This window comes from Halichoeres trimaculatus, unplaced genomic scaffold, assembly GCF_033239565.1.
Source record: "Halichoeres trimaculatus isolate MK-OKI-2021-1 unplaced genomic scaffold, fHalTri1.1 fHalTri1_scaffold_13, whole genome shotgun sequence".
Taxonomy (NCBI): domain Eukaryota; kingdom Metazoa; phylum Chordata; class Actinopteri; order Labriformes; family Labridae; genus Halichoeres; species Halichoeres trimaculatus.
The window spans coordinates 33,874,002-33,890,000 of NW_027437191.1; the positions used below are offsets into that span (position 1 = coordinate 33,874,002).

Genomic DNA, 15,999 nt, shown 5'->3' on the forward strand with positions numbered 1-15,999 from the left:
ATTTTTACTTCTGTTGATAAACAACCATATCTTTTATAGACTGAATGTTTTCTTGTAAATAAACCCTTAAAGTAGATTTTACACCTTACACTTTCTTGTTTTACTGCTGTAATAATGTAAACTTTCTAGCTGGGGATACATAAAGGACTAGCCTATCACTTATCAAATGAAAGGAACAGTTTTTTTGTATTCATTGAATTCCTCTTTTAAATGAATGAAAATAAAGTTGTATCTGTTGTTATCTTGAGAACTTGGCAAATATTTCTCCTTTTTCCATAGTCAAATTGCTGTTTTTCAAATTATATTGGGTGAATTAATACAAACATCTTGAAATAAACTTGTTTTTGCTCTTGGAGGTAGGATAATTTCTCAGAGTTACAGAAAACCAAACAATTTGCTGGTCTTCTATAAAGACTATGGGTCAGGCAGACATCTCATTTTCTCCTTTTTCTTGTAAAAATTAGTTATTTCTGTTGTTGATTACCTCAAGTTTTACAGCACTGGGAAGATAACTACATCTACAAAAGAGTAATCTGGAAGAAAATACAGATTTTAATTCTGTGTGGATGGATTCATTTAACTGCTGACTACCAGCTTAATATTCATGCTTGATAAGTGGCAAGACATTATCTTACAACATAAATGATGAGTTGAACAACATTAATTATTATCAATACATGTTGTCAAACTAAAGTATTCTTTCAAAAAAGAAAATACTTTTCGCAAATTGTAGAAATGTTTGAATTAGAAAAAAAAGCCAGATATTTACAGTTCTGTTTTTTTTTTTTTTTTTGCAAACTTTAAATTGCAAACATTTTTGAAACTTCATGATTTTTCATTTTTTGTTAATTTTTTAAATTAATTCTTATTGTTATTTTTTATTTCAAAATTGTTTGACATGTTTTGAAATATAAATGAAATTCCATTTTTTAAAAACTTTTGCAATTTTTTTAAAATTCTATCCTTTTTTTCTAAATGAATGCAAATTTATTAAAAATGATTATTAACTTTATTTGAACTATAAAAAAAATTATTACACTTTATTGTCTTCATTGTTAAGACAAGTATATTTTGTGGCTCCAGCATGACTTTTTTTTTTAACCTTTGCAAATTTTTGATGATAATGCAATTTTTTTCACATTTCAATTTTTGTTTAAATCTTTTTTTTTTTTTTTTTTACAATATTTGTAAATTTAAGGTTTTTTTTTTTTATAGAATTTTGGCTTTTTTTTCTTCTTTTTTTTAACATTGCCAGTTCTTCAAGTTTTATTATTAACAAAAGAAAGAAATTCAAAAAAAGAAAATTCGCTCCTATGAAAGTAAAGGTTGCAGACCCCTGCACTAAGCAGATAAGTAATATCTATTTATTTGTTAGTTTTTTGATTTAGCAAGTCTGGGGATTCATTATCATCTGATGTTAAGCTTTAGAAAATAAGTAAAGATACTTATTTTTCAGAAACATGGATGAAATAAAATTGAGGTATGTCTGTTAAGGGTTTTCGTGCCCCCAAACTCCACATGCACAGATCCTGGGAGCCTTCTTCCTCTTTGCTTGTTTTAGCATGTTCAGTCATTGGTATTTCCAACAAACACAGAGACATGAGTTTAATTTGAATTTATTACCTCCAGTACATTGTTTTGTTGAGCAATGACAACTAGGCAGTTAAAAAAAATACACTTAACTTAAACATTAAAGCATTATAAAGCATACCTAACGCATACAAGTATAACTTTCCTAAAATGTACATCTTTACAAAGTGTTTACAAATAAAAAATAAAAAAAGACAGAAAAGTGCAAACAGGGTCAAAACTGACGTTCCCCACCAGTGAAACGGAGGACAAAATGAACAAAGAAAACAGAACATACTTCATATTTCTTATTGGGTTTGACGCACAACTCCTGGGACGAACAGTTAGGCCGTGGTTTTGTGCTTTTACTTTTCTCCACCTTTTTATTTGTCGTGTTGACCTGAAGCGTGTGATAAGCAGTGCGTGATAAAAAATAAACTTCTGAAAATATTCACAGTATTTGATTCAAATTTGTCTTTTCCCCTCTTTAACTGAACAAACCCTTCTTTTAATAAATACATCTTACTTTATTTTACATCGTTTGTGGCTTTAATTCAAAGCGATCATGGCCAAAATAGTGAAATAAATAGACAACCTTTGTGTGTTTGTGTTGGTTCAATTCTCAGACTGAAGTGAGTGACACAATCATCCCCTCGCTGTGACTGTGGGTGCGGTATCAGTAGTGTGACAGTGTCCAATCATGTAAACAAAGTAAGAAACTGTTGATAATCCTCTTTAAAAACAAATCATATACAACAAATACAGTACTGTAGGCTTTAACCGACCATCCGAGTTCCTGTCCTTCGTGGTCCCTCATAAAAACAAAAGTTAAAATGATTTAAAAACACGTTTGAGATGCATATTTCACTCTGGATGATATGATGACATAAAAACAGAACAGCTGGAGCCCTATTGAAGCTGATAGATTATCCACATGTAAGCATCTTCTCAGGAGTTTAAAGCTCAGTAACCTACAAAGATGTCTGGTCGAGTGAAATACGACGACTTCAAACAGACTTAAAAGCCTAGTTACAACTTAACCTATGGGATTTCGTTTTAGCCGATGTGTATTGTCGTATTTTTTGTTAGATTTAACGCTGTAAAAGCTGATTAAAGTGACAGTCTAGCCTGCGCAGAGGGTCGCGGACTTTTATTTGCAGCTGTTTGTTAATGTAAGCACATTTAAAACCGTAGCCGCTAACGGCTCCGTCAGAGGTTAAGATCGACTAGTGCTGAAAACGCTGTTAAAGTAATCTGGAGCGAGTTAAAAAAAGAGATTTTAGCGAGTGAATCCGCACGAAACATCAGATGTTTGTTCAGAATCAACCGCTAACGCCAGCCTTCCCTGCTAACACCAGCCTTTCTGGCGAACGTTAGCTGTTCCTGCTATCGTTAGCCAATCCTGCTAACGTTAGCTGTTCCTGCTATCGTTAGCCAATCCTGCTAACGTTAGCTGTTCCTGCTATCGTTAGCCAATCCTGCTAACGTTAGCCCTCTTTCAAACACTCGCTAGAAGACTACCTGAACCTGAAGTGCTAAGGCGGCTCACATGCAGACTGATGTGGCGTTTTGTTTGTTAATAACGACGGTCATGTTAGCTCAAGTGTTTCAGTCGGTTGTTCGAATGTTTGTCTGCATTTAAAGAAACGACGTCTGATCTATGTTGAGAACTGTTTGTGTAACTTCTTTAATGTTTGTGGATCTTGGCGTTAAAAGGCGAAGCAGCAGTGTCCCTTGTTTTTTTATCCACACTCTAGTTTGGCGTCACGACTCAGGCGAAGCTGCTGGAGCTCAGACACTGAAACTTCTCCCTCAGCGATTGGACAATTTTGGGTTGGCTCTGCGGCGGCTCGCTCCACAGGTACTTCTCCAGCTGCTCGCGGTCCAGAGGCCGCAGCGGGTCGCAGGAGCGCACCGGCGTGCACGGCAGGCTCTGGGAGTGAGCGAGGCTCCGGTTTTGATTGGACAGGACCGACGAGGTGACGTTCTGCCTCGCCAGCCTCCCCTGCTCCCGCTCGCTCTCGTCCTCTGAGCGGATCTCCACGTAGTCGTCGTCGTCCTCCTCGTTGTCCTTGAAGTTAGCCAGGTAGTTCTGGGTGGCGCTGAGTATGCTCAGAGCAGAAGCGCGGTTCAGGACCACGACCTGCTGACCGTCGTGTAACGTGAGCTCTGAGAGTCCTTGAGAGGAGCGCTCTGGGAGGCTGCTCTGCCGTCCGGCGCGGCCCAGACTTGGACCGTGGAGTCTGTCTGTGGGTCGGTCCGTGCTGGGTCCGTTACATTTGAGTCCAGTCTGGGTCTTCTCTTGTAGCTGGCTGCTCTGAGAGCTGACCGACTGACCGTGACCGGACGGCGAAGACTTGGAGGAGGGCGGAGACGGAGCGTTAAAGGAGGGATGTCTTTTAATCGTGCTGTACACGTGCTCCTCTTTCTCGCTTGGCGCCGATATGCAGGAGCTCCACCTCTGGGTGGGTGGGGTGGTCGGGGAGGGAGGCAGAGTCTGGAGAGAGGGGATGGAGCAGGAGGAGGTGAGTCTGCGCTGGGGGGTAGAGGACACCCGAGCGTCTTCGCCCTCGCTGGACGAGGAGACGAAGCTGACCAGCTCCCCGTTGCTGTAAGTGGAGTGGAGCCAGTCCTCCTCCAGGGAGGTCTCAGGCATGGACGGGGAGTACGGCAGCCCCGGGTGGCTGTGGTGTGGGGTGACGGAGGTGTGCCCTGCTGTGCCGGGGGGCTCCCTGAACATGACCTGGTCGTAGAGCTGGGAGTACTCTGCTATCCTCGCACCTGGGGAGGCACAGGAGATACCAGATGACAGGTTAGCATAAAGCTGTGACTTAAAAAAAAAAAAAATGCTAGAAGTTATAATCTAACACAATATCAGACGTGTTCTTAACATAATATTTGAGAAGTATGAGCAGGGGTTTGTAACCTTCACTTTTAAAGGAGCAATTTTTCCTCAGCTCAACTGGATTAAAAGTCACTACGGAGCCACAAAATCTACCTTATTTTCACAATAAATACAAAGAGTAAATAAATTCAAAACAAAGTCAAAATCTAATCAATATATTTATCTACTGGAGAAGTTTTTGAAATTTATAAAATTGTACATTTAATGTCTTACTTATTTATTTCTAATTTAATTACTTATATTTCATTTTTTTATATTTTAAAAAATACAAAAAGTAAAAAAAAAGAAAATAAAACACTTGAAATTTCTGCAAATTTTTGAAATTTCTTTTACAATTTTTTTTGAAAATTCTAATAAACAACTTTTTTATAATTAAAAAATGCAAAAATTAAAAAAAAAAAAGAATACCTGAAATTACTGCAAATTTTTGAAATTTCTTTTACAATTTTTTTGTTTAAAATTATGAAAAAAAGTTAATAAAAAATTCAATAAATTCAAAAACAAAATTTAACAAATTTGCAAAAAAATTTTTTTTTTTCTTAAATTGCAAAACATTGTAAAACTTAAAACAAATTCAATTGCACAAAAATTGAAGAAAATAAAGAAATTTCAAACAGTTGGGAAAATAAAAAAAATAAATAAATAAATTGAAATTGGTTGCTGGATCTGGATCTTTTTGGACATAGATATATATAAATAAGTAAAAACTTCACTTTATGTGGTGTTGATGTACTGTTTTGTAAAATATCAATTTAGGAAGTAGGCCATCTAATGTCTTAAAGTGGTTATAGCAATATTCTAAGTTGTTTGGAACCTTTCCGTAGTTATGGAGCCAGCCATGAGTTCACACATGACTTGTATTTCATTCCTCTTTATTATTGTAATAATAGTATTAGTATTGTAATAATAGGAAGGCAAACTATGTCTTAAATTACTGCAGCTCATGGTGTGTTTACCTATGGCAGCGCCCCCTTGTTTCTTCTCTTCTAAAATCGCTGCCAGGTCTTTCTGCTTCTTCTCCGCTCTGGCCCGGGTACACGAGTCCCCGGGGTCCATGCTCCTCATGCGCAGCAGCTGGTTGGCTTTCTTGATCTTCTGGCTGTACTGCCGAGCCATCAGGAACACCCTGCTCTTCGATTTGTCCATCAGCTCCAACGGGAAGTCCACGGACTCACCCAGCAGGAGGGACGAGGAGGCCAGGGGCGAGTCCAGGCCTGCCAGCTCCCCTGGAAACAAACTGTGCATGTCCTTACGGGAAGGAAGCTCCACCAGGTCGTCGTCCTCCAGGCGGAAGCTGCCGCTGCTTAGGCGGGCCAGTCTTTTGCGGATGTTCTTCACCGTGCCGGGCTGGGGCTCAGGGGTGACGGGGAGAGGACGGGAGGCAGGTGGAGGACTGTGGACTTCTTCCACTGCGGGGGTTTCAGGGAGGTTGATGACGGGGATGGTGAACGGTGGTGTAGAGGGAACAGACGGGGGTTTGAGTGGTTGGTGAGCTGGGGGGCTCTTGGTGGCTGGAGGACTTGGGATCTTTGTAGGACTGGTTTTGACGGACGAAGCCTTCTTAGGGGACTCGCTGGCCCCAACAGGGAAGGCAGCAGGAAGTCGATCGGCCTTCTTCTCGTTGATCTTGATGTAGTTTTCCAGGTCGTTCCAGATCTCGTCCACCTGCTCGGACATCTTGTCCCGTCTCTGCGGCTGCTGGGAGAAGGTCTCGGAGGCGGACGAGGAGGAGTAGTCAGGCTCAGAGGAGCACGTGGCGTGTTGGGTGATGTCGTGTTTGTCGTCCTCTGCGAAGTGGAGGCTCTCGTCTGACAGAGAAGCTTTCAGGCTCTCGGCAAGGTCATGGTCGGACGCCAGCAGACTGTCCCTCTCGTCTTTCACTTTGTTTCCTTCGCTCCTTCCTTTGACCTCCGTTGACGGCGGCTCCCTGAAGCAGATCGTGTCGTAGATATTCTCCTCGACTATTTTGAGCTCAAACGGCCTCCCCTCCTGAGCTGAAGACCGGTTGCTATCCGAGGAACTCTCCGGCTCAATCGTGGGCTCTGTGACCCCTGGAAGTCCTGAATCGTTTAGTACCCTTGCTGCCTTCCCCTGGGAACCCTGTGCATCTGTCGCCGTTTCCTTCCCTGGCTGGTTTTCCTCAGGGTCTCTTCGGACCAGGCCCATGCTCTTCAGGTCCTCGTAGCTGATATTGTCGTAGACGTTCTCGATATCGTCTATCGTCAGCTGCTCAGCGGAGGACGACCCCGACAAGTCGTTACTGGATGATTCGGTGTGGATCACTTCCAGGTTGCTGCTCCCTGACTGCTCGTCATCCGGACTCTGCACGGCGTCCGTCGCCTTCTCCCCGGCGCTGCTCGCCCTCCGCAGGACTCTGCTCCCGTTGGGCGGAGGGTCGATCTGAACGGTTGGAACCTGTTCGACGTGCCAGCTGCAGGGTCGAGCTGTCTTGGGCGAAGACGTGGAGTCCGACCTCTCCGCGGTCGCCTCTGGTTCGGGCGCGCTCGGCTCTGTGGGGACGAACATCTGGTAGATGTCTTCGTCCTCGTCGTCGGGCTGCATGGTTCGTTGGCGGGTGGGGAACATGGCGCGGCGGGCGCGGTGGTCCGCCCAGATGTTCCTCACTGAATTGTCACTTTCAGTCACCACCACGGAGGGAACGGGGGAGTCCGGAGGCTCCTCGGTCACATTCGGCGATCTGAGAAGAGGCGGGTGGTGACTTCCTTCTCTTACGAGGGACTCTCTGGCTCTCTGAGCGAAAGGACAGCAGAAGTTTTAGCCAAGTTCGTCCTAAACGACCCATAAAGAAACGTTCACGGTGTGTTCGTGTTTCATACCTGTAGATCTGACGGGCTCATGTTGAAGGATTTCCACTGCTCGATGCTGTCGACAGACGCCTGAGGGTTCAGCCGCTTCCTGCTGCTTTTGCCGGGAACTCGCAGCCTCTTCCCGCCTCCCTGATGTTCAGATTTTCACATCATCACGACATTCACGAGAGGTGACGATGGAGTTGTACTCATTCATGTGTCTCATATAAACTCACCAATCCACTGTCATCTTCATCGTCAGCGTCCTGCTGATGTTGCTCCTCCTCCCTGTCGCTGTGGTCGTAGTGATCCCCGGGGTCCAGGGACTCCTGTGATTGGTTGATGAGGCTGCGGCTGCGACCGATGGTTCCCAAAGCCAGCTGGGACACCGGTGACAGCAAGGTGGCGCCAAGACTCGTCCGCTAGTGATGAGAAAGGTTTTTAGAGTTCAGTGAAACAACATCTCTGAGAGACTGCTGAGTCATGCTTCTCCTCCAAAACATGTGACTCATCAGTATGTAACGGCTCACCTTATCGCCATCAGCGTTGGCGGCGTTCTGCTTGGCATTTTTCAACAATTTAGACAAAGGTTCTGGAAAGAAGAAGAAAGAAAGTGTTCAGATTCATCAAGTTTGTCATTTTCTGTCAGATGCTGTGGATCTGTTTGATCTGTTACCTTTTCTGCGTCCTCTGCGAGGGGTCGGACCCTCCTTGGTCTGAGGGGAGTCCTTCTTGTCCCCATCAGGACTGTAATGAAACCCAGGATGATCTGTTGATTGGACAGAAAAGACGCATCATGAATGAAAAATAAATGAGGATTAGAATAAAACAGAATAAATATCAAAAAACTCTTTGAATCTTAAATTATTTATTGATGGAAGTTTCCAACTCTTGTCCCTAGTTGGACTTTTGAATAACTAGATCATAAAGTGTATATTTAGCAGCAATAAAATGGCCAAAAGTTTACAAAATAACAGTAAAATAAAAAACAAATCAACAGTAAAAAAACAGCAAATTCTATAAAACAAGCCGCTGTTCGACTTTATGCATAAGATCCGTCAAAATCTCAAGGTGTCAAAAGTATTCACATTCATTACTCAAGTAGAAGTACAGATAGCAGGGTTTAAAAAGACGTTTGTAGAAGTTAAAGTATCAACTTGAGCTTTTTACTTTAGTAAAGTGTAAAAGTACTGGTTTCAAAACTACTTGAAGTATAAAAGTAAAAGTAATACATAGGAAAAAACAAAGCTAAGGACAAAAGCGTAGGCCATGCCACGGGGGCCTCTAAAGGCCATAACGACTATAAAGTTTCATTTTTGGTCAAATTAATTTCATTTTCCACATGTTGCCAGACCAAAGCGTGAGTAATTCAAGTTTACAGGTGATTTTCTGAATAATTATTATCTTTTTCCTATTAGAGCCACTGGACTTAGAAGGTGCTGTTTCCTGTTTTGTGCCAGCAGAGGGCAGCACTGGGTCTTCTTCATGCTAAATGACTGTCATGATGCACAGTGTGTTCACCTGGCGCTCGGTAAATAAATGTTTGAGTGAGGACTTAACTCTGCCTTATTACTCCAACTTAGGCAGTGTTATGTTTATACCCCTCATCCAACCACAGTCAATTCACTAGCAGCAATAAAATACTATTTTTTCATTGTTTGTAGTCCTTGCTGTGCGACTATATTTTAATGGGTTTTTGTGTGTGTGTTGTCATGATCTTATCTTATTTTGCATTTTTATTTTCTGTGAAGCACTTTGTGACTCTGTTCTATGAAAGATGCTATATCAAATAAAATTTACTTATTTACTTACTCTATGCGAATGGCGCAATTTGTCTGGATAGGTTTTACATTTTTTGTGTGCGTTTTCGTTGTTCTTTCTTTCTCCAAGCCGAAAGGAAACAGGAGTAACAAGACTATTTTTTAAAATGTAGGGAGTAAAAAGTTCAGATTTTTGTCTTAAAATGTAAAGAGTAGAAGTTAAAAGTTGGCTAAAAAAAACCTACTCCAGTTTAAATACCCAAAATTTCTACTTGATACCTCTGCTTAGCAGGAGCGTAGATGACTGCATCATCAGCATAAAGCTGGATGCAAATGCCTCGACACATTTTGGGCATATTAAAAAAGACTAAAAAGCAAAGGGCCAAGAATTGACCCTTGGGGGATTCCCGTAGTGTTTTTTTAAAAAGAATTAAAAGATGACAGCTTGGCCAGGAAATGGTGTGGTTGAAATGCCTTCTTTAAGTCAGGAAACATAATCACCATCAAGAGACTGTTTCATGTTCTCAGTACAACACATATTTGAATCAGATAAGTTCATTTGTTTCCAAAAGAAACAAAAACATATGATTATAACAGATTTCCTCCATTTATTCACCAACATGTGACGTAAATTTTTACTCACGCATTGCATCCATCTCCAAAATCGCCTGCTTGGCCTGAAAGAAAAAATGATGAAGGGAGAGTAATTATAACAGGTTGAAATAAGCTTTGCCACTAGATGGCGCCACATCACAGTGAGAGCCAAAACACAGCTCAGAATCAACTCTTGGAAAGCAGCGCCTCAAAGTGATCGCAGCGAACAGTGGAGGTGACCTTCACCTCTGAGACGAGCTTTAACTCGAACAGACGAAGAAACAGAAAACGGACCAAAGCTAGAATAAACAAACAAATAAACAAATAACTTTTCTCTTGTTCCATTGGCAGATGTTTTTTTACTTATTACAGCAATTCAGACCTCATTTTGTCTTTAAATGAGACATTTTCTTCTAAAGACGAAAACACTTGATAAGATTTCTGTTTTTGCAGTGAGGAAATACGTTCATGAAGCTCTGATATCTCCACGTCCCACTCAGAGTGTGTTTCTATCATCAGAGATCAGGGAGGAAACCGTCTCTGAGCTGATCTTACCTTGGCCGGGATTTTAGCTGGATGGTTTTCAAGTATGAGTCTCTTGAGGTGCAGGATCCACATGCGCTTGTCTTGCTGAGATTTAGCCTGAGGACAGAGAAACCAAACATCAAAGGTGGGATTATTTCAGAGGAGCACTTTCAAAGTCAAATTAGAGGGTCGGGACGAAGCTTTAGAAACATGGGACACAGCTTTCTTACATCACAGCCATTATCTGCTGAATTTTAGCACTTATACAAGACTGAGGGGTTAGGTAACAATAGCAGCGATCACATCTGAACGCTGAGCGCGTCTCAACAGGTACCTGAGGTGAGCCTGGACCCTTCGGAAACAATCAGACACCTGCAAACCATCATCACTTTCTGCTGCAGGAAAGTTCAAGCTAACGTGTAATAACAGCCACAGACGGCTCTGTTATGTAACGCTCCCGTACCTGGACCGTGTGCTGCAGTTTGGGGTTTTTGTAGTGAAACACGCTGAAGCTCAGAGGCTCTTTGGGGATGACCTCCACCAGCATCAGGTTACAGCACTGCAGAGACAGAGAGGAGGACGGGTCAGACCACAGAGCTGAAACTACAACAACCAGCGTCTCTTTCTGTGACCAGCACTGACCAGGATGTGAGCTTTGTACGTGTACGTTTCTTCACGCTTCTTGGTGATGAGCAGGAGCTTGTCGAAGAGGAAGAGCGTCCTCTCATTTTTGGCTCGCTGCAGACGAAACGTCCCTTCGAGAACCAGCTCTCCATACCCGATCAGATCCGGACCCTTCCAGTTGGTCAGCAAGCTCTGGATTTCCTGTAGAAAGCACAAACAATGAAGAGAACAGGGATTAAAAAAATGAGGATTTTAAGAATCCGAAGCAGAAAACGTTTAATTCTTCAAATTTTGCAATCCTAAGTAAATATTTGAAAAGTGGCACAGAACTGCAAATAAAGAAATTTGATCTTTTTGGTTTGATTTACTCAAGATTAAGTGTTTCATATTATTGATACGATTTAAAAGCATTTAAAAGAAACAAAACTATATGAAACTATAATAAACTTTATTTAAAACATTTTTCCAACAAAAATAAATCTTCTCATTCACCCAAACACTGCAACTTCAACTTCTTCTACCTCCTTCATACTTTGAATTCATACTAATCACGAGACTTTCAACTTTTTACTTCACTTCTGATATTTTCTTTACTTTGCATTTTTGATATTTCAATGAAATTTTGAAAATCTTGGCCCTCATCAAACTTATTTTCATAAAGAATGTAATCATTTCCCACCGTTTGTACACTTCTCTTCCTCTTCTTCCCTTCCTCCTTCCTTCCTCACTCTTCTCCACTTCTTCTTCCCTGCTTATCCCATGCATCCTTTCTCCCTTTTCACCTGTTTTCTGACTTTTCCTCACCTCCTTCTTCACTCAGAGTTTTCAGTGCATACTTTGTCCAAATATCTAGCACATTAATTTCCCATTATCTGCTTTTTTAAACTCCTTTCTTTCTTCTCCTTCAGCATTTAACACATTTTCAGCAAGGAAATGCAGTTTTTAAAGTTTTTCTTTACCTTCTCAGTACAAATGTGTCTGAAAACTTAATTTGAAGTATTTTTTGTTTCATTGATTTCGTTAGCCAAACTCTTTTGTTGCAACTTTTTTTATGCTAAACAATTCTACAGTTAGTCTGATTCAAAATCATTTCATTATGAGATATAGATATGAAGAACAAATTCAAAGAATGTGTGTGTATATACGTGGGTGTTTGTGTGTATCTGTGTACATGAATGTATGTATTCATGTAGGTATGTGGGTATGTAGAATAGAATAGAACTTTATTTGTCATTGCAACAAGTGCAATGAAATTGCAAATGTAGAAAAAAATTGTAGGTAGACTTATGTGTTTATAGGTTATTTATTTTTTTAATAAATTTTTTTTATTTTTTTAATGAAATTTAATTTTCTAATTTTTATTTTTATTCTATATTTATTAATATTTTATTATATACATTTTTATGTCTTTTATTTTGTCTTTCTGATAAATACTAATTAATTACTATTATTTTATTTTTTTCCCATTATTTTATTTCTTATTTATTTATCTATTTATTATAAATTAATGTAAAAAATTATGTCATCATATTCCTCCATCACTCCCCCTTTTGTATTTGAACCCTTTCCCCTCTACTCTCCTCCTTTGTTTCTTTTTTTTGGTTTGCTCTGTTAGCATTAGCACAAATGTACATTGTTCATCATCTGAATCTAAATATTTGCTAAACGATAATCCCAGTTGTAAATATAAAAAAAAACACAATTCAGTGTTAAAAAGAGACATGATTGTAAACTGGGACTGTATGTATTATAAATGCTTTGTGTCCGACAACTTCAACCTTCAACAACGTTCAATGATCAGTGCTGAAAATTCACTAAGAGCTGAGTCTGAGACTCATTCTCCCCCTGAGGACAAAGAGGAGAAAGCTCAGATTAAAGGTCTAAGTGTTTCCTGAACAGATGAGTCTTCAGACATCTCTTAAAGTAGGAAGGGACTCTGTGGATCGAGAAGAAGAGTCTGGCTAGTGATTTGGAGCCATGCTGGGCTGGGAGCACCAGGCGTCTTTCACAAGCAGAGCGTAGAGGGTGAGAAGAAGTGAAGACCTGGATGAGGGACCCAGGTAGGCAGGAGCTGGTCTTATCAGTGTTTTTTAAGCCAGAGGAAGAGCTTTGGATTTGATTGGAGCTGCCACTGGAAGCCAGTTAACGTGCTGTTTTTGGGCTGGTTAAAGACCAGACTGAAACATTTAACCTTAAAGATAAGTTAGCTCCACATTTCCACATCGGAAACTTGGGGAAGGAAAAGTAAAATCTATAATGACTAAAATGATACAGTTTCTTCTCCCCAGCCCATCCTTTCTGACAGTAAACGTCTCCACACACATTCCTGAATTCACTTGACCCCTCCTGGCTCCCAGCTGACACACGAAACAAGCCTTCCTTTTATGTGTCTTCCTTCTGCAAGGCCGTCATTAGCTCCGTGGAAAAACAGGGGGTTGCGTAAGACCAGGGAAGGATCGGCGCTTTGGCTGATTTAAAACCTCGACTTCACATAATCAGTCGGCAGAACAATAAAATAAATCTGCTGCTTGGACGTCTCCAACTCTGTCTGGTTTAAGAATCGAGACAGACATAGAGGAACAGATCCATCAGGGTGGAACGTACGGAGGAGTTTCACATTTTGCATTTTGTTTCTCCCTTCTTTCCACGCTTACCTGCAGCCTGACGGCGTGCTCGTGTTTCCTCTTCATGTCGTTGATGTGCCAGGCCACTCTCTGCATGGTTTCTATGGCTTCCTGTACGACCTCGTACGTCTCTGTGTCCTTCTCCATGTGGTTGGCTATCTCCTGCACGGTGACACAAAACGCTGGGAGTAAGCACAAGCACGTACTGCATGCACATAAACACACATGCATGTGTGCGTTTCTGCACACAAACGCATCCATACCCATGCAGCGTTCACATACAGGAAGCTTCATAGTGAGAGCCATATGTCTAAACATTTGGCCTCTCCAGTGGAGACGATCGCTGGGAGCCGATCCAGAAACGCAGTTATTAAACCACAGCACACACTCATTTGTAATCCAGGAGATAAAAACATTATTGTGTGCAAACATGTTTGTTCCTGCTCCTTTATTTGTGTGGGCAAAGGGTAAGTGTGTGTGCGTGTGTGTTTTTAACGAGGCAGACAACGCGCAGACGAACGTACGTGCAGCAGGAGGTGGTACTTGAGGATCCTCTGCACCGGCTTGAGCAGGTAGGAGCCCAGGGGCAGGGAGTGCCGCAGAGATTCCTGGCGCTCGCGGAAAAACTTGGCCAACACCTTGTTCCTCATGCATTCAGTGAGCACAGCCACCGACCTGTGGAGGAGAAGAAGAAGAAGAAGACATCAGGGATGTGTCGTAAACTGTAATCTGACAGTAATGACACAAGAGAGCTATAATGTACGTGCTGGCACAAGAAACGACACGGAAGGAAAATTATTTGGTGTTAAATTTCGGCATATCCCAAAGATCTTTAACCTTTTCACTGAAATGTGCAAAACAAAACCCCCAAAAATATCATAAATACAAGGAACTTGTATCAATTTTTACAGGAATAATCCTCCTCAATCGTCTCCTCTGGGCTTCTGAACATATGTCAGTGTCTGTATCTGCCTCAAACCCCCTCCTCTGCCTGGATGTCTTTCACTCACTTCCAGGAACTTGTAGAGCAGCACGGACAAAGGGCCAAACCAGGTCAGATAATCGTGATTTGCTGGCACTAACATGTCAAGTCCGGTGCACGGCCCAGAAATTGGCGAACTTTTCCTTTACTTGTTTTTTTTTTTTCTGAGGGACTTCAGATGGAGATTAGGCAACTAGTAACAAAATCTGGTGAAACCACCTTTTCATTTTTGTTCAGCCTTAATGAGTAAAAGTCATAAACACCGTCCTTGCCAAATCAGTAAATAAACAAACTGACAGTCGATAACTTCCAAAAACAAAAACTTTAGTCGATTGCACGTCTTGTATTTTATTCCATGAGCAGCAGAAACTGATTCTTGGTGCAGCTGTTGCCCTTTCTGGACCCAGTGCAGAAGAAAAGAGCCTTTTTCACCGATCACTGTAGGCTGGAAGAGTGTGTGTGTGTGTGTGTGTGTGCGTGGAAAAAATGACAGACTAAAGGCAAACTCTAAGCAACTGTCATTTTCTATTTGTGTGTGTGAGAATGTGTGTGTCAGCGCGCGCATGCATGTGCATGTCTGCATGTCTGAATTCCAGTGAAGCTCCACACAGGCCTCACATTGTTCAGGAGGAAACCCGACCTCGGAGCTCAGCATGACCACGATACATCTGCAGCCTCTGTGTGTGTGTGTGTGTGTGTGTGTGTGTGTGTGTGTGCGTGTGTGTATTTGTGTCTCCTATTTGTGTGTTGGTGTGTGTCTGTCGTGTGTGACCTTGGTAGGGGGTCACCAGCTGTGGTGTAGACGTGGGAGATGGTCGATCACAGGGGTCTGCAAACTTTACTTTCATTAGAGCCATTTTTCCCTCAGCTCACCTGGATTTAAATCATTCAGGAGGCAAAAAAAATCGACTTTATCTTCACAAAAAAGACAAAAAAAGGTTAAAAAAAAATTGAAATCAATGTTAAATTCGGGGGAATATTTATCTAAATAAGAAGGTTTATTTCAAATTTATAACATTGTACATGTGCTGTCTTAGTATTCCATTTTTAATAAATTTGCTTATATCTAAAAAAAAAAAAGCATTCTTTATATTTAAAAAAAAATGCAAAAAGTTCTAAAAAAAAATTGTGAAAACAAAACCACCTAAAATATTTGCAAATTTTTAATTTTTTTTTTTATTTTTTATCTTATTTGCAAGAAAATCCTTTTGTGAAGTAAAAAAAAAATATTAAATGTGATGTGTTAGTTTTAGTTTTTAATCCATTTACAAATATAAAAAAAATAATCTAAAGAAATTGCAAAAAATAAAAAATATTCATAACTGCAAAAATATAAACAATTAGCAAAAAACAAATTGAAATAAAAAAAGCAAAGAATTCAAAAAATATTTATTTAAGAAATTTTGCAAAATTTCCCAAAAAAATTGAAATTCAATAAATCTTCTAAAATAATAAAAATGTTTTTTTGCAAAAATAACAAAAAAATAAAAAAAAAGTCAGAAATTGGCCAAAAAATAAAGAAATCAAGTTTTAAACTTGGTAAAAAAAAAATCAGTTTTTTTTTTTAATTAAAGAATTGAAACACAAAAATGTACATGTGTTGTCTTAG

The 15,999-nt window shown here is 40.6% G+C and overlaps 1 protein-coding gene across 3 annotated transcripts in view; it reads right to left on the minus strand.

The window, feature by feature from the left end:
- Positions 1 to 2,312: 2,312 nt before the first annotated feature.
- LOC141801717 (pleckstrin homology domain-containing family G member 1) overlaps positions 2,313 to 15,999 on the minus strand; it is a 104,135-nt gene continuing 90,448 nt past the window's right edge. For all 3 annotated transcript variants that reach the window (XM_074684909.1, XM_074684911.1, XM_074684910.1), the window contains exons 6-17: positions 13,933 to 14,083; positions 13,439 to 13,570; positions 10,803 to 10,985; positions 10,624 to 10,719; positions 10,191 to 10,277; positions 9,685 to 9,718; positions 7,958 to 8,050; positions 7,812 to 7,873; positions 7,518 to 7,703; positions 7,312 to 7,431; positions 5,431 to 7,225; positions 2,313 to 4,350 (exon numbers count right to left, since the gene is read on the minus strand). In XM_074684909.1, coding sequence (XP_074541010.1) covers positions 3,341 to 4,350; positions 5,431 to 7,225; positions 7,312 to 7,431; positions 7,518 to 7,703; positions 7,812 to 7,873; positions 7,958 to 8,050; positions 9,685 to 9,718; positions 10,191 to 10,277; positions 10,624 to 10,719; positions 10,803 to 10,985; positions 13,439 to 13,570; positions 13,933 to 14,083 — 3,949 coding nt within the window. In that variant the 3' untranslated portion in view covers positions 2,313 to 3,340. The remainder of the gene's footprint in view (positions 4,351 to 5,430; positions 7,226 to 7,311; positions 7,432 to 7,517; positions 7,704 to 7,811; positions 7,874 to 7,957; positions 8,051 to 9,684; positions 9,719 to 10,190; positions 10,278 to 10,623; positions 10,720 to 10,802; positions 10,986 to 13,438; positions 13,571 to 13,932; positions 14,084 to 15,999) is intronic.